This window comes from Phascolarctos cinereus, unplaced genomic scaffold (assembly GCF_003287225.1).
Source record: "Phascolarctos cinereus isolate Bilbo 61053 unplaced genomic scaffold, phaCin_HiC Scaffold_7;HRSCAF=346, whole genome shotgun sequence".
Taxonomy (NCBI): Eukaryota; Metazoa; Chordata; class Mammalia; order Diprotodontia; family Phascolarctidae; genus Phascolarctos; species Phascolarctos cinereus.
This window is the reverse complement of record NW_027556180.1, coordinates 88,488,796-88,515,543: the sequence shown is the minus strand read 5'-3', so window position 1 is coordinate 88,515,543 and position 26,748 is coordinate 88,488,796. Positions and strand designations below refer to the sequence as shown.

At 39.9% G+C, this 26,748-nt stretch overlaps 2 protein-coding genes across 3 annotated transcripts in view; one reads left to right on the top strand and one right to left on the bottom strand.

Moving 5' to 3' along the window:
- Positions 1-2,402, bottom strand: part of NUFIP1 (nuclear FMR1 interacting protein 1) — a 52,432-nt gene extending 50,030 nt beyond the window's left edge. The window contains exon 1 of the mRNA XM_020971517.2: positions 2,035-2,402. Within this exon, the coding sequence (XP_020827176.1) occupies positions 2,035-2,308 (274 nt within the window). The 5' untranslated portion in view covers positions 2,309-2,402. The remainder of the gene's footprint in view (positions 1-2,034) is intronic.
- Positions 2,403-2,486: 84 nt separating this feature from the next.
- Positions 2,487-26,748, top strand: part of GPALPP1 (GPALPP motifs containing 1) — a 39,303-nt gene continuing 15,041 nt past the window's right edge. For both annotated transcript variants that reach the window (XM_020971503.2, XM_020971498.1), the window contains exons 1-4: positions 2,487-2,690; positions 8,334-8,475; positions 14,310-14,417; positions 18,924-19,032. In XM_020971503.2, the coding sequence (XP_020827162.1) occupies positions 2,606-2,690; positions 8,334-8,475; positions 14,310-14,417; positions 18,924-19,032 (444 nt within the window). In that variant the 5' untranslated portion in view covers positions 2,487-2,605. The remainder of the gene's footprint in view (positions 2,691-8,333; positions 8,476-14,309; positions 14,418-18,923; positions 19,033-26,748) is intronic.

Here is a 26,748-nt window from a genome sequence, read left to right as displayed (position 1 = left end):
CTTGATTTTGAGGAATAGGAAACAATCCAACCCTTTTCTTTTAAAAGATAAGTAAATCATGTCCTAGAGAAGTAAAATGACTTGTCCGAGGTCACAAGGGTAGTAAGGACAGACCATTCTGACTCTACATACAATGATGTTTCCACTAAAGCAGAGTCCCGTCCCACAAGCACTCATTTTGCCCAGCTAACTAAAACTGTATCACCTTCCCAAGGACCCTTCATAAAAAACATGGCAGCTTTAAGAACCTCCTATTATTCAGACATTTAAGCTCTCTTGCCACGCACTTTTCCCTCCCAACACTACTACCATAACGTAGAATGGAATGGTGGACATTATTTCAGTTTATATCTTCTATTATCTAGATAAAACTTCCCTGGCCTTAGATAGGAAATGTTATTGTTGCTTGGCTTTTTTTTTTTTTTGCTTTTTGGTGAAGTAATTGGGTTTAAGTGACTTGCCCCGGATCACACAGCTAGTAAGTGCCAAATGTCTGAGGCCACATGTGAACTCAGGTCCTCCTCACTCCAAGGCTGGAGCTCTATCCACTGTGCCACCTAGCTGCCCCTGTCCTTCATTCCTGAAGAGGACCATGGCATCAGAAAGGTGATTCCATGACTTGCAATTGAATTGCATTTAAGTGAGGAGGGCTGTGCAAAGTCACCTGCCTCACTTTCTCCTTCAGAACCATCTGGGTCCAGAGGCCAAATATAGATCAGAACAATTGAAGATGGGCCCCAGACTGGAAATAAGAAGTTAAACTAAAGAGGCAGCACAGAAGTGTAAAGAGCACCAGATTTACAATGGGAGGAGGTGGATCTGGACCTTGACCACATCTCTCTGGGCCCAAGAGTTCTTTCATCTGTGAAATGCAAGGATGGTACCAAATGATATCTAAAATGCTCTAAATTCTATAATCCTACAAATAATAAAGACTTGCTAGAAAAGGGCAAAGAAAATAAGTTAAAAATTAAATATTAAAAATGTAAATGAGGCAGACTGCTGATCTTGAAATCAGGAGAATTCTGGATTTGAAATCGAAAATGGCATTAAACCCTAGAGGTTAGACTTTTGTCTATCAAAAGAAAATTTACCGTTGTCATTCTGATCATAGATATAAAGCAGGAAGGGACCTTGGAGGTCATGAGTCCAACTCCCTCATTTTACAGAGGAGGAAACTGAGGTTCAGAAAGGTTTCTCTACCTGCTTAGGGTCACACAAATACTAAAGGTCTGACGTGAGAATAGGAACCCAAGTGTTCGTGATTCCATTGCCAGCACTCCATCCACTTACAACATGATACTTCTACCTCAAACACAAACTCATAACATCTGAACAAAGTTTCTGTCACAGTGAAATTAGCAAAATCTCATACAAGGTGGGACACCTTGCAAAATAAACCCTTTGTGAAGCAGCACAGTGTAGGCTGGATTTGGGAGTCCAAGGACTTGGGTTCATGCTAGTTCTATACTTTTCTCATCTCTAAAATGAGAGGGTCGGATTAGTTAGAGAGAGCTGGGTACAGCAGTGGATAGAACACGGGGCCTGGAATCAGAAAGCCTAGAGATCAAATCTGAGATTTGATACTTATTAGTTGTGCGACCCTAGGCAAGTCACTTAACCTTGTTTGCCTCAGTTTCCCTAACTAAAATGGAGATAATAACAGCATCTACCTCCCAGGGTTCAAATGAGATAAAATGCGTACTGTTTAGCACAGCGAAAACATTTATAAAAATGCTTATTCTGTCCTCTTCCCCTAGATAACCTCTGAAATCCCTTCTGGTTCTAATGCTATGATTTAAACTGGTCTGAACAAGCCCCCCCCCCATCCCAATTAATACAAAAATTGGGAGGGGTGAGTAGAGTGACAGTGAGAAGAATGCAGTTCCCAAATTAATAAAACACGCAGGGAGATCTGGGGGAGGGGGAGGATGGAGCATGGAAGCCGAATCAATTCTCGGAGTTGGGGAGAGGGGAGAATGGGGAATGCGAGTTAGAAATCACATCCCTGGGGAGGAAAAAGCCTGTGTTTACCTGGCTGCTGGTACCAGTGTCCCTGCTGAGGGTCGAAGCCGTCGTAGCCCGGAGCCGGCGCCCAGGACCAGTCCCGGGCCGGCTGGAAGTCCCAGGGATTCTCGGATGAGGGGGGTAGGTGAGGAGGGGGCAGGGGAGATGGCGGAACGGACGGTGGGGGCGGCGGAGGAGGAAGCACCCAAGATGTCCAGTCCGCAGACTGATCAGACTCCAACCCCGGGAGCGTCAGCACCGGGGGCGGCCCGGGCGGAGGGTACCAGCCGAACGGGTCCATGAAACCCGGGGATAAGTCTCACCGGGAAACCGAAGCAAGACGTGCACCTCGCAGGCAGCCCGTAGCACGTGGGCTAACCTCGGAGGCGGTGACATTATGCGTCACTTCCGCTCCACCAGTAAACACACGGAGGGACCAATAGCTGTGTCGTGACGTTACTTCCCCGGCGCCGGAAAAACTCTCTCCGGAGTTTTCCCCTGACTGGGAGACCAAGAGGGGTCCTGCGCGTGCGTGTTGTGAGAGGTCTGTGTGTGTTCTGCTGCCTGGCCAGGGAGTCTAGGCTGTGCTCGGGTCGCGATGGCCAGGGACCTGATCGGCCCCGCGCTGCCCCCGGGCTTCAACGCCCGAGGGACTGCGGAGGAAGAGCCGGACCTGAGTCCTGGTAAGCTAGGAGGGCCATCCCGCTCGAGTCGAGGCCAGCCCCGGCGCCTCTTGGGGTGGCGAGGCCCGCTATGTGCCGGGAGCGGGGCGAGGGGCTGGGAAGACCCCGAGAAAACGACTCTGGCCCTGCCCTTGTGGGGCTTCCCTTCTACCCGAGGGAGACAGATGCACGAGAAACAAGTGCAAAGTCGGGAAATTCAGAGTAGCTTTGTGGGGGGTGGGGTTGGGGGGCGCCGGGGAGCATCAGGGAGGTCCTGCTGTGCCGAGCCGGGCGCTGAAGGACGCTGGGGATTCTGCTGGAGGGGAGATTGGGGGAAAGGGGTGAGGAGGGAGAACATTCCAGCCAGCATCATCATCAGCATCATCATAGCATTTGTATAGCTCTTTAAGGTTTGTAGGTAAGCTCTCCTTTGATCGTCACAGCAATGCGAGCTATGGCATTAAGACAAGAAAAAGAAACTATAGGAATAGACAGAGAGGAAACAAAACGATCACTCTTTGCAGACGATGTAATGCAAGTAGTTGAAATAATTATTTGTTTGATTCTCACACAGCAGCCCTGGGAGGTGAGTGCTGTTGTGATCCTTATTTTACAGATAGGGAAACTGAGGCAGACAGAGGTTAAGTGACATGCCCAGGCTCACACAGCTAATAATCAGATTTGAACTCGGGTCTTACTGACTCTGGTTTCAGCACTTTATCTGTCTACCCGTATAAAGAAACCCCTTGTTTAAAGACAAGGAGGCAGGAGAGGCATGCAGGGAACAGCAAGGAAGGCAGTTTAGTTGGAACAGAGGATGTGTCATCCTGGAAGGGTAGACTGAGAGTGAGATGGTAAAGTTGTCAGTCAAAGCATTTGAGGCAGCAGATAGATGGCACAGTGCATAGTTCTGGGCATGGAATTAGGAAGTTCTGAGTTCATATTATCTTGCTGTCCGGCCCTGGGCAAATCACTTAACCTCTGTTAGACTTGGTTTCATCTGTGAATGGGGGTAATAATAAATAAACATAAAGGTATTTCCAAATTCCATTCAGATACATTATAAAGCAAGGAGTAGGCCTACATACTTGGAAAATATGCTCCATCATAAGATAGTGATTTTTCCTGGGGGTTAGGATTGGGAGATCCTCATAAAAAAAACAAGTGAAGGAAAGGAAAAAAAGCAAAGGAGCCTTAAATTTTTTGTGTTTTTTTTTAAGGACAAAAATGTGATGAATTTGAACTTCTGAAATTAAATTATCAGTTCATTTTTTTGTCTGTCCTGCTGAGATTTTATGTTTTTAGGAAATTGGCTTATTTATATCTTGAACAAATTGCTTAGCTCTCTGACCTAATTAATAATGAAGTAATAATAAAAAAATGTGTTTTGGGAAGAGAAAAAATGCTACAGAGAAAAAAATAAAGAGAAGTATGATATCCTCTTAGTAAAAAAGGTTCAGTGGCTTCCTATTGCCTCCAGGATAAAATACATACAGCCCATAAGAATGTGAACTCCTTAAGGACTGGGACCTTGTTTTTGCCCTTGTTTGCATCACCAGCCCTTAACCCAATGCCTCACAAACAGTGTTTATTAATAATTGCTAGCACTTATACCTTAAGGTTTTCAAAGAGCTTTACAAACATCTAATTCTGTCCTCTTAAACGAGGTCTTTCTTGTTATCCCCCAACTGTTAGTGCCTTCCCTCATAAATTACAGTGTATATTGTTTGTATATAGTTATGTATGTATACATTTTCCCTGTTATAAAATATGAGCTCCCTGAGGACTATTTCATTTTTATCTTAGTACTCCCAGCACTAGCCCAATGCCTGGCACATAGCAGATATATCATAAATGCTTGTTAACTGACTAGGTATAAAGAATTATTAGTCAGATTCGTTCACATAGTAAATACTTAATAAATTGTGTTAATACGTTGATTTGATGGCACTAGGCATTATAGGGAGTATAAGAAAAGAGTTTAGAGAGCCTCCCTACTCCCAGCAATTTTAGGATCTTTTTACAGAGTGATAATCCCATTTTGGACATCTGCCCTAATATTGATAACACTACACCTCTAGCTTAGATGACTTCCAGTCTCTCCACCCCTCACATACTCTCCTTGGCTCTCACTGTTGCTTTGGCTCCATTTTTTTCCCAATGTCTGCCTCGTAGTTCTCTAGTTCAACTCGTCAGGATCTTCTGCCTGCACCCAACCCTACATTGTGTCCGCCATCCATTTCCTTCACTCCTCAGCTACTCTGATACTACTATTCATAATCCTGCTGAACAGAGCTGTGGGAAATCCACTACAAATTTGTTATCTATTTCAACTGGGACCTCACTGTACCGTGGAAATCCTTTTACTCTTCTCTAATTGACTCTGTCCCACTCCTCACAACAATAGTTGTTCTAAACCTTCTCTCTTCAAGCCTCTTACTATAAATACTTCAGTCTCCCTTTCATGCGTTCTATGGTACAATCATACTGGCCTTCTTGTGGTTCCTTATACAACACATTATCTGTGCTGACTGTCTACCATGCCTGGAATACACAACCTTCTGACTTCCAATTCATTGAATTTCTAGTTTCCTTTAAATCAGCTTAAGCGACTTGGAGCTTTTCCTGATTCTCTCCTCTGGCACATTATCTTGTATTTATTTTACGCTTGTATGTGTGCCTCTCACCCCACAGAATGTAAGCTTCTTCGGGTAGTGACTGTTTTATTTTTGTCTCGGCCTCTTCAGAGCTTAGCACAATGCCTAGCACAAAGAAGGCACTTAATCTAAATGCCTGTTGCTTGATCAGGTGTAAAGGATTGTTTGTCTTTGCTGTTTCCTTCCTAAGTGTGGAAACTTTGAGACACGTAATTGATTGGAGGCTGCCACTACTAGAGGTCTTGATCTTGACTTTTCTTTCATCTTTTTTACTTCCCCAAAACCTAGCCCACTGCTTTGCACACAATAAGTCCCTAGTAAATGTTACTGAATGAGTGAGAAATTAATGAGTCTTAGAGCCTTGAAAAGGGAAGATTTCTGTAAAAAATATAAATAAAATAAAGCTAGCAACCTTCTCCAGCAGTTGTCTGTCATCACTAACCATAGCTTACTCAAATCAACTTGTCCTGTTATCATCTCTCTCACAGCATGGTGCTATCCTATTATATAATGCTTATTTCCTTTCATGCATATAAATAACATTAAATTATTTCATGTGCAGTATATAGCTGATTTCACACTTCAATATTTCTCTAGTTGGTTTTTTTTTTGATAGTACCATATGCTATTCCTTGAATATTATTCTCGTCTGTTGAAAGTAATAACTAATTCACAGTAGCAGAAATTTAAAATGGTTTTACAATCACTATATCTATGCAACTATTTTAAATTAAATTACTCTTCAACCTGTACCACTTCCTAAAAATATACTTTTTTATATTTAATATAGTCATTCATTTTGCAACATCCTTCACATGGCTACACACCATATAGCAAAATGAATTAGATCATATCAAAATCCTTTCCAAACCCAAATGAAAGGCAGCACGGCAGATTGACCAGAAAGCTAGCTTCCAGACCACAAAAGCCTGCATTCACATCCCACTTTTGTCACATCCTGGCTGTATGCCCCTTGGCATATCGCTTAACACCTCAGTGCTCTAGGCAGCTCCATGACTATACGTTTCAGAGAAGGTCCCAACCTGCTTGGCTAAAGGAGGTTTTGGGGGTTGTTTTTTGTTTTTGTTTTTGCAGTCATGGTTAAGTGACTTGCCCAGGGTCACACAGCTAGTAAATGTCAAGTGTCTGAGGCCGAATTTGAACTCAGGTCCTCCTGACTCCAAGGCTGGAGCTCTATCCACTGTACCATCTAGCTGCCTCTAGGAAGTTCTTCTTTGGGTGCTCCCCAGGCCAATGAAATGACAGGTCAGGGCAAAATCCAGGTACCTATCACACCTGTCCATGGGATTTTCATGGCAAGCATACTGGAGTGGTTTGCCATTTCCTTTTCCAGTGTGTCCAATGTATAGTTTTGTCAGGTAATCAGAGGTTAAGTGACTTGCTCAGGGTCACATAGCTAGGAAGTATCTGTAGCTGAATTTTAGTTCAGGTCTTCATGACTCCAGGCCCAATGCTCTGTCCACTAAGCCATCACCTAGAGGCGTAGTGTGTTTCAATGTTATACTATAAGGGGCAAGGAAAGCAAGAAAAAAAGAGAAGGAAAAAACCTTCCTGCTTAAAACTTTAAAATCAAGAGCAAAGAAAGAAAGAAGGGACCATTAGTGTGAGTGAGAGAAGAGCATGCTGAAGTAGCATTCTAATTGAAACAGCATCCCCATTCTGGGGATGATCTCCATTCATCCTGGATGGTGGTGCTATTCCTTGTTTAAGAGGTAAATGAAAAATCAGAGATACATTAGGAATTCTATAAACTAGGGGAAAAATTTTATAGACTCAGCAAATCTAGGCAACAAAAATTCAAGTATCTTTCCAAATAATTCAGTCTAAAATAATTTGATTCTTAGTCTTTCCACTATATAACAGTCATTTCTAGGCATTTTCCAAAGTATAGTGTTTATCAAACATTTATTAAATGCCTACTATGTGCAAAGAACATGCTAAGTGATGGGAATATAAAGGTGAAAGATAACCCAGTAAATTCCTAAAGGAATTTGCAATCTACTGAATTCTAGGGTAGATTCTAAAATAACCTGTTCTATTTAATGATATAAAAGAACAATAAGGGAAATTCTATCAAAGTATTGAAAATATTAAAGCAGATAAGCTTTCAAGTTCATTGTGTTAAGTATTTAGTGAGAAATAAGACTCCGGTAAGTAGATTGCAACGTATTGTCAATGATGGATTTGTGCACACACACGAAAAGAGAAAAGAATTGTAAAAAATACACATGAAAAGTTACATAGTGAGAGAAAGAAAAAATGATGGGCAATCTGAACATTGCATTGGTAGCCATAAAATATTAACAGACTTAAAAGAAGGTCTCCCATGCTTTGGAAAGATCTCATTGATTACTTCAGAGGTTTGCGATTTTCTCAGTGTATTTCCTTCGCAGATGCTGATTGCAACCCCTGTATTACTTTGTAGAACTAATTTGAGCACAAATTCATTGCCTTTTACCCAACCTGGAGATGAGGTGTCCTGGAATCAGTGAGGCTCGTCCTTGCCCAGCCTCGTCCCCTAACTCTTACTCTAGGGCTTTCCAGCTTGGTTGAGCCTATCAGAGTTCACAACTTATCTGGCATAGTTTTAGAACCTCGGGCATCTATATACCACTATAAACATCAGAGGAAGATATTAGTGAAGGGTCCTTCTGTATGGGACCTCATTGAAGGGTGTAAGGAAGACAGACAGGAACCGCACAGGATGAGAGGGGGTTGGATCTGTCTTTGTGGAGGGTATGTCCACATGGAGGAAATCAGATAACCATCACAATATAACTACTCCTAGGTGCTGAGAATACAAAAGGATGTTGTTCCTTTTCTGGGGATACAAGCTGAATGCATACATGATAGTAAACAATACCAGATACTATATGCTAAGTGCCAAAGTGAATGGTAGACAGCAGTGTGAGAGTACATAGGAGAGCTCAGAGTGGTTAGGAAGGCTTTCCTGAAGCTTACAGAATCCCTAGCAAATCTTCTTTAGTTGCAGGACCAGCACTGCCTCCCAACTATAAGAGCAGTAGTTCAGACTCATCATCCAGTGATGAAGACAGTGATTCTCCTTTGCCACACCAAGGAGGAAAGGAAGATTCTGAAGAGGAATGTGACGCTGGTCCAACCCCAAGGTCAGTCATTTGGGGCATGAGTCATTGTTTAAACCTTCCCTACAGGATTGTCTATAGTGGAACAGTTGAATGAAGAGACATCTGGGAAAAGGACCTTTCATCTGAATTTGTGTATGCCAAAAGGTAGAAATTATTTCATTTCACTCTGTTATCATAAATTGAATCTATTAAAGGGAAATTAATTTAAGTGTAACGTGGAGCTGTTGTGTTTCAACCAGTTGCCTTTTATTTATGGACTTGTCCTAGAGATATTTTGCAAACAACTATTCCAACCAGATTCAAAAAATAATATCTGTCTAGAAGTTTATGATATATATGTGTATATGTGTGTGTATATGTGTGTATATATGTGTGTGTATATGTGTGTGTGTATACATATATATATATATGTATATATATATATATATATATATATACACATATATATAAATTTGTTTGAGCATACGATTTTCCTTCTAAGACAGAACATCTCTTTAAATCCAGCCTTCCCAAATATACATATCCTATTTTGTACTCATTGCTCTATTTTTACCCTTTTGGAGAAGGATTTATATCTATTTCCCCATACCACTTTTCTGTTGCAAGCTTGCTTACTTAGGCCTGTCTCTACAAGGAGCCACCCTAAATTCTAAGTTGTTGTTTGCATTCATTCACCCAAAGGCATGAGTAGTCAGTCATTCCTTAGACTATTTGAACACCTGAAACTGTGCTACCTGTAAGGTCTTGACTCTGCAGTCCACCAAGCGTAATTTCCTGTCTTTTTCCTAGCTCTCACAGCTTGACTACTTCTGAACCAGTTTTTCACTCTCATCTCATCTTCAGCAGTGATGATGTCTGTTTTGGCCTTATTTCCCACCTGTCATGGGCTTGAACAAGACATTAGCCATTTCCATGAGAGTCTGTACTTTATTCTTATCTCTCCCTTCCTGCTTGTCCTATTACTGCCCTTTAAATACCCAGCCCAGGGTCATCCCCACCATCAGCCTTCTTCACCTCTATTCCAAAACACTTCTGTAGGAACTTAGGAAACTTTGCTGACTTAGTCCATTAGAAGTTCATGGTACCTGATGACCCTCACTTTCCCTGGCCCCTGCACTGCAATCATTTTATTAATTATGAGTGACCACATGTCACACTTTCCACGGGAACTGTTTCAAAGCTCCTTCTTTGTCTTCAAGTCTCCAGTTCACCTTTATTTCCCTCCATCACTTTTCCCTGTCTCTCAGAAAATGATCTTACTTCATACCAAGAAAATTGAGACCATCAATTGTGAATACCTTCATTTTCTGTCTAACATAACTCACAACTTCTCTGGACCCTCATCCATCCTCTCTTTGCTCTAGTATCAGAACTGAAGTTGCCCCTTTCCTTGTTCACGCCTCCACTTTTGCCCTCCTCCTAGACTCTGGACAATTGCCTTCTTTTTTCATGTATCAGCCATCTCCTTCCTGCTGCCTACAAGTATGCTGAAGCCCCACCATCCCCCAAAAAAAGCCATTCTTGTCATCCCCTCAAGCCATCTTCCCGTGTTTTTTCCTCTTCATCACCAGACTTCTGGAAAAAGTAGCCTGCACTTACTTCCTCTGTTTCCTTACTTGCCCAGTCAACTCTCCTACTCTTACTGCTAATCTCACACCTGTGGAAAGTGATCCCTCCAGTATCCCTAGTGACCCAATTGCCAAATCTAATGGTCTCTTCTTAGTCCTTGTCCTCTGTGACTTTTGTATTTGACACTATTGATCACCACTCTCCCCTTGAGTTCCCTGTCACTGCTGTCCCCTGGTTCTTTTACTGTTTGTCTGGTTCATCATCATGTACCTAAATATAGTTGACCACCACCCCCATCCCCAACCCAAACTCTGTCCTTGGTCCTCTTTTTTTTCCCCATAAATTCAATTCAACAGGCATTTAGTGAGTGCCTAATTTTGTGCCCAAAACTGTGGGAGCCACTGGGGTACAAAGACAAGAATAAAACAACTCTTTCTCTTAAGGAGCTTACGTACTACTGAGGGGGAAACAACATGACTGAATGCAAAATGTATTCGAGGTAAATACAAAGCAGTTTAGGGAGAGAGTGAGAGAATTATACTCTAGCCCTAGACAGGCTCTTTCACCCCTGTTACTTCAATCATGGAGGAAATACCTCACAGAACTCTGTATCTAGTCCTCCTTTCTTGCTTCACACTTCTCCAACTGTTGGCTAAACTTCTCAACCTTAATGCTCCATTGGAACCACAAACTTACCATTATCGTCCGAAATCATCTGACCTTGTTCCCTAATGCTGGTTTCCTTATTTCTCATAATAGCACCAACATCTTCCCAGACTTGAAACCTTGATGTTATTTTTGACTCTAGTCCGGTTAATTCTACTTCCATAACATCTCTCATATATGTTCCTTTTTCTTTGTTTGCATTGCCACTCCCTTAAGTCTAGCCCTTATCACTGCTCCTCTGGACTCTTATAATACCTCAGTAACTAGTATCCCTCCCTCCATTCTTTCCTTTCACTACCTTATTCTTCACATAGCTTGCAAAATAATCTTTCTAGCAAATGGGCCTGATCATATTGCTTTGATGCTGAAAAGCTTTCAGAGATTCCCTGTTGCTTCTGGGATAAACTACAAATTCCTTAATGTTGGATTTAATGCTTTCCACAGTCTGGTTCAGCATTATTTCATACTAGTCTTTGTATTCCATCCAAATTGAGCTGCTGTCTGGTCCTTGTTGTCTGCTACCTCAGTACATTCTTGCCCCCCATAACTATGGTGACCTTTTGATTAATCTCTACCTGTTGAGATCCTTCTCTTCAAGGCCCAGCTCAGGTACAAGCTCCTCCAGAAAACCTTCTCTGATCCCCTCAGATGAAAATAACCTCTCCTCAGATTTTCCTAAGACTCTTAGCATAAATCTCCTCTTTGTACCTCTATAACATTCTACTGACACTGTACTCATATATGTTTGTACTCATATATGTACACGTCATACCTCCCTTATTATGTTTTAAATTTGAGTGCAGAAACTGTTGTTTTTCCATCCTTGTATCCTTAGTGTCACACCCAGTGCCTTTTGTAGAACAGCCACACAATAAATGTTTGTTGTGTTATAGCTGCATATGTCAAACTGCTTTGTGCAGGAAATTAAAGGACAAGCAGAAACAGTACTGGACCTGGAGTTAGTAATGTGAGTCTAGTTCTGACTTTATCACAGATGGACTGTGTGACCTTGCGACAATCCCTCAATCATCTGGGGTCTTAGTTTCCCACGTGATGGGTGGGGAACCTGCAGCCTTGAGGCCGCATGTGGCCCTCTGGGTCCTCAAGTGTGGCCCATTGACTGAATCCAAACTTCACAGAACAAATCCCCTTAATATAAGGATTTGTTCAGTAAAACTTGAAACCAGTCAAAGGGCTGCACCTGAGGACCTAGAAGGCCACATGTGGCCTTGAAACCACAGGTTCTCCACCCCTTTCCCAGGTCTTCTCCAGCTTTTCCCTGAAAGCCATGAAGGAATAGAGGAACTCCTAAAATTGTTATTTTATTATTGAACTAGCTGAGCACAACATACTCAGTGTGTTGAACTCTGAAGAATGGAGATACTTTTCCCATCCTCCTGGTGCATAGGTGAGGATCTCATCTTTGTACTGAAAAAAGTAGGCCATTTGAAAAGTCTTCTCATTTTATTAGTTTCAGAACCTCTTGATATCATCCCTCACTCTTGGCTCCTCTCCCCCAGTCTCTAACAGTGATGTAATTTTTCTGCTGGGCAAGGCCAGCTCCTCTGCATGTGTGATAGATCAAATCCCCTTCTGTCTTCTGCAGCAGATTTCAAACTCCATTCTCTCTCCCTCTGTCTGTCTGTCTTTCTCTTCTTCAGCATCTATCTATATCCTAGTTTCCTTCTCTACTGCCTTCAAACATAGCCAAGCCTCCCCCATCCTTAGAAATCCTATATTAAACCATACCATTTCCCCAAACTGTTGTTAAATCTGTCCTCCCTTTCTCAGCTAAATTCCCAGAAAAAGCTGTCAGTACTTGCTGCCTTTACTTTCTCTGTTCTCATCTCTACACTCATTTCTCAGCCCTTTGCAATCTAACTTTTAGCTACGTGACTCAACTGAAACTGCTTTCTTCGAAATTATCAACAGTCTCTTAATCAGCAAATCTGGTGGCAATATCTCAGCCCTTATACTTTGTCTGTTGTAGTTGACACTATTGACCTCTCCCCCGCCTCTCTCCTTTTGGATACTCTCTCTGGGCTTTTCTGACACCACTCTCTTTGTTCTCCTCTTACATGTCTGACCACTATTTTTCCATTTTCTTTATTGGCTTATCATCCATACCCTGTAACTGTAGGTATTTCCCAACACTGTTCTAGGTCCTGTTCTCTTCTTCCTGAACTCTCTCTCTCTTTTGGAAACTTCCTCAGCTTTCATGGGCTTAATTATCATTTCCATGTCGATTAACATGAATATGTATATATGTGTGAATATATAACTATCTGTAGATAGAAAGATATCTATAGATATCTATAAATCTGTTTTTATACATCTCTAGTTCCAGTCTCTACACTGAGCACCAGTTTCATCGTACCATTTGTCTATTGGACACTTGTATCTTTAAACTCAAAATGTCCAAAACTGAACTCTTTATCTTTTCCCCAAAACTATCCCTTCTTCCAGATATTCTGTTGAAAACATCACCATCCATCCAGTTGCCCAGTTTCCTGATCTCAGCATTATCTTTGATTCTCCCTCTCTGACATTCCACATATATAACCAGGAGCCAAATCATACCTTTCCTACCTGTACAAAATATCTCTCATGGAACGTCTTCTCTCAGTTCACACAATTACTACTTTAGTTTCAGGCCTTCCCACCTCTTATTTATATTGTTTCATTCATTCAGTAAAGATTTATTTTTTGCCCTTTTTGAGGGCAGGGCAGCTAGATGGCGCAGTGGATAGAGTAACGGCCCTGGAGTCAGGAGGACCTGAGTTCAAATCCGATCTCAGACCAGACACTTGACACTTCTAGCTGTGTTACACTAGGCAAGTCACTTAACCCCAGTTGCCCTTAACCCCAATTGCTTTGCGCAAAAAAAAAAAGTAAAGATTTATTAAGCACCTAGTACGTGCCAGGTGCCATTCTAAGCACTAAGAATACAAAAAGAGGCCGATATTGCAATGTCCTCTTAATTGGTCTTCCAGCTTTAAGACAGTTACTAATACAGTGCATCCTTCTCTCTGCTTCCAAAGTAAGTTTCCGTAAGCACAGATTTGATGGCTTGAAGATAAACTAAATCTCTATTTACCTTTTGAATTTCTTTACAACTTCAGCCCACCTTTACAGTGTCATTGTGGCCAGGTATCAACAGGTTAATATAAACAATTGGTATCTGGCAAGTTATTTGATAGTGAGGCTTTCTTGTGCCCTGAGAAAATATCAGACCTTCCAATCCCTCATCTCTTCCTCATACGGTCTTAAGAGTAGAATTGCTAACTTTTTGGCTTAAGTACGCCCACTCATGGGCTTAGAACATCTTTATAAGAGACACTTCAGATGTAGTTGATTTCTTGCTGTTATGAAGAAGAACGAGATTTCTTACTGATGTTTAGGCAAGCAAAAAAAAACTCCAGAAAAAGGTTTCAATAAAAATGTATGTGCTGTGTCAAATTACTTCATTTTTTCTTTGATGACTTCCAATTTTTTCAGTCTAGTGTTTTAATCAGTTGAGTATATGACTTCGCATCAGAGTTTTTCTGACAAATTTTCCTGAAGTAATTTTGTGGTTGTTTCTCTCATGTGTAAACGAAGTGAAATTGCTTCCTTTTCAGAAAACAGAGAAGAAATCAAAATGAAGAAGATGATGATGACGATGATGATGGCTTTTTTGGGCCAGCTCTTCCTCCTGGATTTAAAAAACAGGATGATTCTCCACAGAGGTAATTAACGTGAAATGATAGTACAGGTTGATCTTTTCTAAGTGAGATTCTTCTAATTAACATACTTTATGTCCTAGTTCTCAGGGCTAGAGAACCAGCAAACTTGGGTTAAAGCCGCACTTTTGACACATACTGGCTGTGTAACTAGGAAAGTTACTTAACCCCTCAAAGCTGTAGGATACTCTGTAAGACTAAAAGTTGCAGAGAAGGCTTGGCATTCATTGGTAGAGGGAAGTTGCTGACCATAAGTTCTCTATGCCAGTAGAATTACAATTTTTGTCCCTATCCTCTTAATTTCCTAAAGATTTTTACTCCTAATATAATGTTTCCCTTTTGTGGCTAAACTCTATGAGATGGCCGTCTACAACTGGTATCTTCGCCTCCTCTCCTCTCACGCTTTCCTAAACCCTTTGCAGTCTGGCTTCCAGCCTCATCATTGAAATAAAACTGCTCTCTCCAAAGTCACCAGTGATCTAACAGCCAAATCTAATGGCCTTTTCTTAGTCCTCATTCTTCTCCGGCCCACTGCAGCCTTGGACACTATAGCTCCTCCTCTTCTCCCACACACTCTCTTCTCTCTAGGTTTCCATGACATGGCTTTCTCTTGGTTCTATTCCTTTGACTGACCACTCCTCAATCTCCTTGGCTGTATTTTCATTCAGGTTATGACCAGTAATTATGGGTGTCACCCACCAGTAATTATGGGCCCTCTTCTGTTCTCCCTCTACACTTTCTTGCTAGGTGATCTTATCATCTCATGAGTTCAGTTGTCATCTCTCTACAGATGACTTTCAGATCTATTAATCCAGTCTCTCTCTTCTAGTCAGGCATCACCAATAGCCTGTTGGATATCTCTAATGTAATCTCCCTTAGGCTTCTCAAACTCAATGTTCTCTAAACAGAACTAGTTGTCTTTTCCCCTCCTAACCCTCCTCTCTTCTAAACTTACCTATTACTGTCAGTAGCAGTACTATACTCCTAACTGCCCAAGCTCTCAACCTACGTGTCATCCTTGACTCCTCATTTATATTCATCCCACATTTCTGATCTGTTGCAAAGTCATTTTTTTTGGACCTTCACAACATGTATCTCCTATGGTCCTTTCTCTTTGTTCACACAGCCACCATCACAGTATGGGCCCTTATTACCTTATGCCTGGATTATTTTCCTAGTCTTTGAATGGTCTCTCTGCCTCTAGTTTCTTCCCACTCCCATCCATCGTCCATTGAGCTACCAAAGTGATTTTCCTAAAACACACATCTGACTATGTCATTTCCTCTCCCATCTCTCCAGTTAGTGAACTCCAGTGGCTCTCTGTCATCTCTAGGATCAGAGTAAGGCAACATAGTAAGTGCCTGCTGTGTGCCAAGCACTGTGCTGAGAGTTGGGGATACAGATAACAGTGTAAGACAGTCTCTGCCCTCAGGGAGCTCACAGTCTAATGGAAGAGACAACAAATAAAAAGAAACTGAAAAGTAGGGATGGGGTTGGGGGGAGGGGTGGGGTTACCTGGCATGGCAGTGTGATGAAGTCATGTAGCCAGAGCAGGAAAAGATTTGAAGATAATGTGGATTTCCTAGTAGATTTTATCTTGTAGGATGATGAGTTTCTTGAGATGATGAAGTCCAAGAAAGTAGTTGGGTGGGAAATGAGGAGAATCCTTGGGTACTATACTAAAATAGTAGGGGATCTGGGAGGAGCTCTCCAATGTGTATCCTCCACCTTTCCCATTAGAGTGAGGGAGTGGGCCTGGGGCAGGAGGTGCAAATATAAAATGCCTTGCCATAAAAAGCCCTTTACAGCTTGGCCCATTGCTATCTTTACAATCTTCTTAATGCTTTACTCTATTCCACATACTTTATGATCCAGCAAGACTTCTTTCTTGCTGTTCTTTATACACAAAATTCTGTCTCTTGATTTGTGCCTCTTCACTGGCTGCCCCTTGTGCCTGGCATGTTCTCGACCCTGCTGATCCCCTTCTCCTATTGGTGAGTTCCGGGGGGTGGGGGGGGGTGGGGGGGGCTGTTTGCCAGGCAGACTAGTCTTGGTTCTAGCTATGCTTTGGGTTTCCCTGGGCTTCACCTCAAAGCCCCCATACAAGTATCTTCTCCCTATCCCTTCAACTTTTCGGCTTTTTAATGTGGTTTTTCCCTGTTAAAATGTAAACTCCTTGAAGGCAGGGATTGTTTTTCTTTTTGCTTGTCTTAGCATAGTGCTTCATACAGAATAATCATTGAATAAATGTTTGTTGCCTGCCTGCCTGCTCTTTCCCTCACCTTCACCTCTTGCTTCCCTGAGAACAGTACATTAAAGGTATATGGCACCTTACACTTTCCATTCTCACATGTTATCTCATTTGATTCTTAAAATACTCTTAATATTTTAGATAGATATCTAAAATAAATCAACAAAACAAAATAATAAAATAAATTTAGATAGATATCAGAACAGATACTTAACTCATTTTTTGAAGTTTAGGAAACTGAGGCTCAGATTGGTGAAGTAATTGGTCATTCATTTTATGTCAGTGGCCAAGAAGTGGTAGAGCTGGGAGTAGACTTCTAGACTTCAGATCCCCTGCCCAGGGCTCTTTCCACTACACTGTCCTGCCTCTTTGAAGACATTGAGAAAATAGTTAGCAGTACCTTGAGATTTGTAGGAAACTATGAAGAATCATGAAAAGCCGAAAAGGTGCAGTGAAGTTTTCTTTCTTGTCTTCCTGGAGTTTCCTACTTGAAGGTCAAGGCAGCCTCAAGACCACATGTGGCCTTCTAGGTCCTCAGTGTGGCCTTTTGACTGAGTCCAAGTTTTACAGATGAAATCCTTTTATCAAGGGGATTTGTTCTGTGCAGTTTAGATTCAGTCAAAGGAGGACCCACAGGGCCACGGGTAGCCTCAGGGCTTCCGGTTCCCCACCCCTGGTCAAGAGGCTTAAAATAGAACCAAGAACTCAAGTTGACATCTGTGCTGGGCTCCAGTCAGAGATCACAGTTGTGATTTCCAGCCAGCCCAGATGTTGAGAAAGTTAATTTAGCTAACATTGTGAATACTATTCATTATTGCTGTGTCTTTTCACTTGTTGCTGGCTCCTTTTAGATCTGCTTGTTAGAAATTAAATCTGTAATCCTTGCCAGAGCCAAATCTGTCCATAAGTACCTCTGCTTATAACCTTAATGACTCTTAATATAGATTTCGTTATTGGTATCACACGAAGACCGCCTTCCCCTCAACCTCTAAGCCTATAAGAGCTGAGGAATAGCCAGGCCCCCGGATCACTGGCCCTGCTTCTAACCTACCCTTTGTATAACCATAACAAGGGGAGAAACCCTTAGGGAGAAGAGGCCTGGGTCCCCACTACCAACAGTGCCCATTGACAACTTACTACCAGTAGTAGGCTGGTAAGCCCAAGACCTCTAGAAACTGAAGCATCACCACCCTCAGACCACAAACCTGGCTCCTGCAGTTATAGTCCAGGGAAGCAGCCCTGTGCACATGGGAACTCACAGCTTCCTCTGCAAATGTAGCATTCCTCACATCCTCTACAGCCACAACTACTGAAGACCTGGAAAACAAAGTTCTCACCCCCAGAGTCCTGGGCACTGTCAAATGGTTCATTGTCAGAAGCCATGTTGTTTTATTAACTGAAGTGACGTTGAAAATGAATACATTATCATCTGTTTTGCCTCTATATCCCAGGATCCACGGAACCTTTCCATCTGTCTTGCAATTGAACACTCCTATATTTGTGGTCTCCCCTTATAAGAATGTGAGTTTTTGAGAGCAGGACCTGTTTTGCATTTTTATTTATGTCCCTAACACTTAACATAGTTATTTGCACATAGTAAGCCCTTAACATAAATGCTTTTTTGTTTATTCATTCATTGGAAAATGACTGCCAAAAGTGAGGGCTTAGATAATTCCTAGGCAAATAGTAGAACAGACTTCCCCAGATTCAGTCTATAGTATTCTCCAGTAACTAGTGGCCCAGTAACCTTCTTCATGTAAGAATGCCTGGCAACCATTAGCAAATTACAATCCATCTGCACTTTCACACTTTGCAATTCTGGTCCATGTTTCACCCTAAATCCTCCAAAGAGGATCTGTCCAACTCGCTTTCTTAAAATTTTTTAAGTTATTGTGGGTACAAGTACACTTCTTGGGTCATATATCACTTAATCCATGGTCATGTCATGACAATAAGTGGCATTAAAGGGTAATTTAATGTGAAAAAATTTCCAGTTTTTTTAATGTTTAAAATACAGTTTCATATACAGCTCAAAGGTTGAGAATCACTGAAAGAAGATCTAATTGTTGACTAACAGAGAACTAAAGTGAAATGGTTTTCTTTCTGATTTCTGGTAGAAAAACACTTAGAAGAGAGTTCCTTTTCAAAATAACATTTGGATAATTTGAATTTTTTCCACATACCTGATTTTTAATTAGCCTAGTTTTATATACTTTTATGTTGAATATATGAACATCTATAAACTTGACTTTTATTTTTAGGCCAATTATTGGTCCTGCATTGCCACCTGGTTTTAATAACCGAGCACAAAAGGCTGGGGAAAACAGAGATGACCTAGGAGAACCAGCGTCATCATCTTTCAACTCTGAGGTTTGGAAAAATTGAATTTTAAAAATTAAGATGAACAGAACACTCTGTGCCTCTCTTATCAAACTTTCATATCGTAACTTACTTCACAGTCAATTCTGTACTCGTTTGATCTTTCCTGCCAAACCTTTAATCACCATGAGGTCAGGGACCATTCTAAGCCATTTTTGTATCCCCCAGGTGAAATTTTATGCTTGGTCTTTAAATAAGTAAAGAACTATAGTCCAGAAGGTTATACTCAACAATTTCCCATTTCCACTAAAGACAGAACAAACTCAACTAGATCTGTATATTTAACAGGAATGATTTAGAATAAAGATAAGATAGAATTTCTGAATAGATTATTAAATACTGTAATGGGTTACAAAGGAAGTTGTAAAATCTCCTTCTTTGACTATCTTTAAATATAGGCTAGAGACCTATATCAAATAAAAGCCAAAAAAAAATTTAAAGGTATCTTCTTTGCCCTTAAAGATCTTATAATTGAGCTGGGGAGATGAAAAGATAGAAAAAGTTAAATAACAATAAAAGACTTAAATAATAATTTAAGAGTGTAGAAGAGTTCTATACAAAAAGATAGAGTTCTACTTGAAACCATTGGAATAAAGTAGATCAGAGATATCACACTTGTGGCCACAAAATTCTTAGTGCTGGCTGAATCAGATTAAAATGTAATTGTGAAATGTTCAACAAAATAAAAAATATATATAACACCACATAGATAATATTTATGGTTTTGTAAGTCAATATGTACTCCCAGGGATCCATTTCTAGTTGAGTTTGACACCAGTGAACTAGATCATTCTAGAAAATGACAGAATAGGCTCAGGTTCTTAAAACCTAGCCAGTAGCTCACAGATGTTTAGATTCCCTAAGAGTCTGGCCAGTATGGCGAATCTTTAATAAAGCTTGTCTTTGGCTGAAAAAAAAAAAGAAAAGAAAAGAACAGGATACCCATTTTTATGGGTACCTAAAACTGTCCACAGATAACTGAATTCTGAATGGCCAGGTCTGGGTAATGGTTGCCTACATTGTTAGGGTGAGTACCAAATTGAAAAGAGAAGATGGCCCTCATCCCTCTTGTTCCTTTCATCCCAAGGTAGGAAGTCACTTCTTAGGTAGGAGACAATTCTCTAGCTTCTTGTCCAATTCTTAGTCATTCTCCTGATGTTCTATGACTTAAAGCAAAGATGCCGGTAAATGACGTAGCCCCAGCTGTGTAGCAGCAGAGAAATTAAGACAAAGAGCAGAAGGAAAGGAAGGGGAGAGGGGGAAGAGACAGAGAGGGGAAGGGAGGGGGACGAGAATGGAGAGAAAAGAGGTGGGGAAGAGCACATTTATTAAGCGATTTGTGTTGAGTGTTGAGTATACAAATGCAAGCAAAATAGTGGATAGTTCCTTCCGTCTATGTATGGACCACAGGTAGAGTTGGAAGAGGAGAGCATGCAGCAGCAGCATAGCGCAGAAGCACCTGGGAAGCAGGGTGAAAGCCTGCTCCTGGGCAAGATACAGTGAAAATTCACCCATAGTGTGTTGTCCCCAGGGGCAGAGTCGAAGGTTCTAGTGGGAAAGAAGATGAGGATACTGGCCAGAGCACAGGCATTGTGGTGTGGAGATGGCCCCGAAGGGCTAAAACAAGTCCTTGGTGCTTTCACTAGGATTACTAGCCAAGAATAGAGAGAGGGACATGCTTAGCTAGACCAACGTAAAGGAGTTCAGCCATGCTGGAGAGATGTCCCTATTTCTTTTAGTCCTCACATCATTTATTCTGCTTGATGAAATTTTCAAGGAGCTATGAGAGCTCTTGATAGTATCTGTTAACTCATGCATTGCAATATACTTGACCAGTTCTTGGCTGAATGGCCAGCCTGCACCGGAGGGTTGCTGAACTCTGGCAATGTTAAACCCATAATTGCCTGATTTAATTCTTGACTTACTAATGTACCTTGTATTTAGATTCAAAATGTCCTTAGCACTTCTATTCATGGGCCCTTTAAATATAACATGAGATAGTGTGACCATTCCAACATAGAGAGCATAGAAAAGAGTTACTATACATTTAAAAGTTTTTCAGTTAATATTTACAAAAATTATAAATTGCCGAGCTTACCAGAAGAGGAAATAAAATACTTAAATAACCCCATCTCAGAAAAAGAAATTAAACAAGCCAGCAATGAACTCCCTAAGAAAAAGTCCCCATGGCCAGATGGATTCACAAGGAAATTCTACCAGACATTTAAAGAACAGTTAATTTCAAAACTATTTGAGACAAATAAGGAGTTTTTGTTTTGGAACTATGCCCAAAGAGCTACAAAACTCTGCTTCAGCAGTACCACTGCTAGGTCTGTATCCCAAAGAGATTAAAAAAAAAAAAGGAAAAGATCCTGATTGAACAAAATTATTTATAGCAGTTCCTTTTGTGGTGGCAAAGAATTGGAAATTGAGGAGATGCCAATCAATTGGGGAATGGCTGAACAAGTTGTGGTATGTGATTGTGATGGGATATAATTGTGCTATGAGAAATGATGAACAAGATGATTTCAAAAAAAGTGGAAAGACATAGATGAATTGATACAAAGTGAAGTGAGCAGAACCAGGAGAACATTATACACAGTAATAGCAATATTTGTACAATAAAGATCTGTGAAAGAGTTGGCTGTTCTCAGCAATACAGTGATCCATAACAATCCCAAAGGACTCATGAGAAAAAATGCTATCCACCTCCAGAGAAAGAATCGATGTTGTCTGAATACAGACTGAAGCATACTCTTCCTTTCTTCCTTCTTCCTTTCTTTCTTTTTTGTTAGAGTTTTCTTGAACAAAATGACTAATATGAAAATGTTTTACATGCTATTACATGTATAACCTGTATCAGATTGCTTACCATCTCAAGGAGGGGGCAGGGAAGGGAAGGATAGAATTTGGAACTCAAAACTTTTTTTAAAAAATGTTAAAAATTGTTTTTTACATGTAATTAGAAAAAATAAAATATTATTTTTAAAAAAGTTTTTCATCTCAAAAGGATCTAATATACCTTTGTAGAATTAGGATTTTTTTTATGATTTGTTTGACTTTTCTATCCTCTCTTCTTGCTTCTTTTATTTGTGCTATATTTCATTGTTTATTAATGTTTCTGCTAGCTGCTGCTACTTTTTTTTTATTGGAGGATGAAGTGAAAGGGAAGCAGTGTCAATTATTTGTATGATTTACAACCAAATACAAACTCCTACTCTAAATATATATATAATACATCACTGATTTTACCAGCGTTGTGAAACAAGCAGGAAAGACTACTGCTGACACTAGGATTCAGAAAAAAATTATGAGACTGTGATAATTATCACAGGCTTTCTTTGGTGGGTGATTTTTGACAATATATTCATTTTTCCAACTCTTGCATTCTTTTTTGTCAGGGTCTCTATGAAGAATGATGCTGTGACATCTTATAATACTTGGTTGAAGTATGGTTAATTAGTAAATAATGACTAGTTATCTTCTTATTGAAAAATTCTTGGTTCATTCATTCAGCAAATATTTATTAAGCATCAGCTATATTCATGATTGTGAGCACCATGAAAGTCAGGTTGTCAGTATGTTGTAAAAAAGAAAATTACTCCACTTATTATTCATCAAGGACTATAGAGCAAATTGAAAGAAAATTATTCCTATTGGGAAACAGTTTTGCTGCAGGAATTTTAAAGTAATTTTACTTTCAATAGAGTCAGTCAACATTCAAATGTGTTATGTATGGTTCATTGTAGTCCATGCTGCAGGAAAGACATAAAATAATTAGCATGGTTGCAGGCCACATGATATACTTAGTTTCTTTTTTCCCCCCTCTAAATATAGTGGTAATTTTTTTTTTCTATATGGGGAATCCTGCCTTAAGATAGAATTTTGAATACTCAGGATTCACTTTGTTTCATCACAGCTTTGGGAAAAGTGCCCCATAAAATTGCAGGGAGCTTTTGTCAATTTATTGCTTTTGTGACCTTTAGCAAATGTTGCTAAATATGGCTCTTCTGAAATGCTTGTTTAATTTAGCAATACATAGACTTTCCTTATTGTATTTGGGTCCCCTTCTTCACATGTTCAGCCAAACAAATCGATATTTGGACAAAGTACATAAGGCACTGGGCCTGACGTAATTGGAAAGAAGACAGATTTTTCTGTGGCCCTTTTTAATTTTGGGGGGAAATTCAGTGTATTTCCTGCAAAGATAGTGTTTATAGCAATATGGAGAACATAAGAAGGAAAGTGAGTAGCATTAATAGACCTTAGAAAGGGACAGCATAGATTTTCTGTGCTTAGAGGAATTTTTGGCAATGAGAACTAAATTTTAATTGAGCATCTTCATGGCTGCCTTTCTCTAAAATATATTCATAGGCCTAGAACTTACTAGATATTATTATATATGCTTTTGTCTTTATGGGGCAAGAGATAAAGCTGTTTTTCAGAATTAGAAGTTAATTGAATTACTAGTTGATTAGTTAAAAAAGATTTAAGGTGGTAGCCATTGTCCACCAAAGATGTTTTTAAAGATTTTCTGTAGCAGCCATCTTCAGCAGATGGCAGGGAAGGAGAAAAATCATCTCATTGCTCCATAGTGTGCTTTTTTTGTCTCTGAGTGACCAGTGTTTTCTTTGTTTATTAATGTGTGTATGTCTCCCATGAGGCAGAGGAGGGGCACTGTGACGATATTCCTGTGCCCTTTGGAACAGATAGGACAAGAGACTACATTTTAATCTGGGTCAGGCTGCACATGAGAGGATTGTGGACCACGTGTTTGATACCTCCAATCTCAGCTTTTCATTTTAAGGATAAGGAAACTGAAACCCTCATAGGTTAAGTAACTTGCCCAAGGCTAGTATCACCTCCATGGCACAGTGTGGACTAAAATTGACATCTTCTGACTCCCAATGGAGGGATCTTTCTACATAGGTGATTATAATTTCTTATTAGAATTTATCACCCCATCTAGGTCCTAGCAACAGTTCTTTTCAGCTCCCCAAAGCATTCTCCCTCCTTTCCCAAGAAACTTAGCACCTGGCTCCCAGGTTTCCTCTCCACCTTAACTCTGGCCCTTATGCCAAGGATCTTCCAAGATCCATGTTGTTGTTCTCTTAAGCATTCTAACCTCCCAGTTACTCAGTGGCCTCAACTCTCATGACCTCATCTCACATCACCCACGTGGATTCTACTTCAAGAATCGAAAACTACAAAATTTCTAATCCTGACAGAATGTTAATAGCCCCTGCCATCCCCTCAATGTGTCATCCTTTATTTCTCCTCCCTTTTGCAAAGAAACTTGTATAAAAAACTGTCTGTACCACGTTTCCTTTTTTTTTCCCCTCTCACTCACTCTTTAGCTCTTGGCCTTTTGGCTTCCGACCTCATCACTTGGCTCTCTGACTTTGCTCTCACTAGATCAAATGGCCTTCTCTCAGTCCCCTGCTTTTTTCATTTCTCTCCAGCATTTGACATTTTTTATTTTATTTTACTTATTTTATTCTGAACTTAGGAAATAAAACAAGCATTTTCATAGCATAGTAGAATAGGGGAAAAGATGATTGTACGTGAAACTGCAAATCTATTAAGTACAACTTGCTGTTTTTTAAAATATGTAATGAAGTTATGTAACTTTCTTTTTTTCCTTTTTTTCTTCCCTCTCTCATCCTTCCCCTGCCCTAGAGATAGCTACCATTAAACACAAGGGTGTGTGTGTGTGTGTGTGTGTGTGTGTGTGTGTGTGTAAAACCATTCTGTACATCTATTTATCAGTTCTTTCTCCAGAGACAGATAGTATCTTCCTTCATATGTCCTTTATAGTAACTTTGTATTTATAATAGTCAAAATGACTTAGTCACTAAGAATTGTTCTTAATATTATCACTATATACGATGTTGTCTTGGTTCTGCTCATTGTACTCTTCATTATTTCATGCAATGCTTTCCATGTTTTGCTGAGATCATCAAGCTCATCATTTCTTACAACACAATAGTATTCCATCATGGTCATATACTACAGTTTGTTCAGCCATTCCCCAATTCAGAGGCATCCCCACAATTTCCAGTTCTTTGCCACAATGAAGAGGGCTGCTATAAATATTTTAGAACATACAGGTTCTTTTCCTTTTTCCCTCATCATCTTGGGAAACAGACCTAGTGGCGGTATTGCTGGGTCAAAGGGTATAGGTGGTTTAGTAACTCTTAGGGCACAATTCCAGATTTCTCTCCTAAGTGGTTGGAGCAGTTCACAGTTTTCCCACAATAAATTTTGTCCTAGTTTTTCCACATCCCCTCCAACATTTGTTGCTTTCACCTTCAATTATTTTAGCCAATCTGGTAGGTATTATATGATATCTCAAGGTTGTTTGAATTTGCATTTCTCTAATCAGTAATGATTTAGAGCACTTTTTTATGACTGTAAATTGTTTTGATTTCTTCCTTGGAAAACTGCCTGTTCATATCCTTTGACCATTTATCAGTTAAGGAATACTTGTATTCTTATAGATTTGACAAAGTTCTTTTATATGTTTGAGATGAGACCTTTATCTGAGAATGTGTTTATAAAAATTTTTTCCCAATTTTCTCTCCTTCTGATCTTGCTGCATTTTATTTGCACAAAACCTTTTTAATTTAATGTAATTGAAATTACCCATTTTATACCTCATGCTGCTCTGTTGTTTATTTATAAATTGTTTGCCTATCCATAAGTCTGATAGATAATATAGTCCATGTTCTTCAAATTTTCTTGTAATATCTTCCTTTAAATCCACATATCCCATTTTGATCTTATCTTGGTATATGGTATAAGATATTGATCTATGCCCAGTTTCAGCCAGATTGCTTTCCAGTTTTTGCAAAATAATGAATTTTTATCTCAGAAACTTAAATCTTTACACTTGATTGGCTTATTCGGGGAAGGAAGAGAAAGAGTAAAGAAGACGTGGTCTGAAAGATCATTTCAGGAATGAAACCCAAAATAGTCTAATGAAAGATTTTATGGAGCTGTTGTTATTTAATACTTATTTGGAGTAATGAATTGGAGAATGTCTTTCCCACACAAGCCTATGTAGACATTTATGTATAAGCAAAAGGAAGAAAACAGTTTTAAATGGAAGATATAAATGTCTACAAAATTGTTGTGGTGCTTGATATAATGCAATACATTATTGTGGAACTTGATGCCATTTGATACATTGTATCATATATATATATATATTTCCATTCTTTTAAGATAACATGGGCATAATGGAGAAGAGGGAGGCATCAAAGATGACTGAGGATTAGAGGTAGGGGAAAACAAAAATAGAAAAGTACAGTTTGGAAACTACTTTCAGAGGAGGAAATTAGGAGTTGAGTTTTAGTTGCATTAAATTTAACATTATAAATTTAACGACACATAAAAACATTTGGGATGAGTAAGTCTGGAAATGAAGTAAGACATCAAGGCCATAAATATATAGATTTGGTAGTCATACACAGAGAAATGAGAGTAGGATGGATTAAATCTTTAAGAAACAGAATATCGAGAAAAGTGGACGTCTACGAACCAAAACTTGGAGACTGGCCACATTTAAGGGAAAAGAGAAGGAAAAGCTAGTGAGAGAGACAAGGTGTAGTTACAAAGCTAGGAGAAGAAGTAGAATAGTAGAACTATAGATCTTTATAGCTGGAAGGGCTCTTAGAGATAACTAATCCAACCCCCTCATTTTAG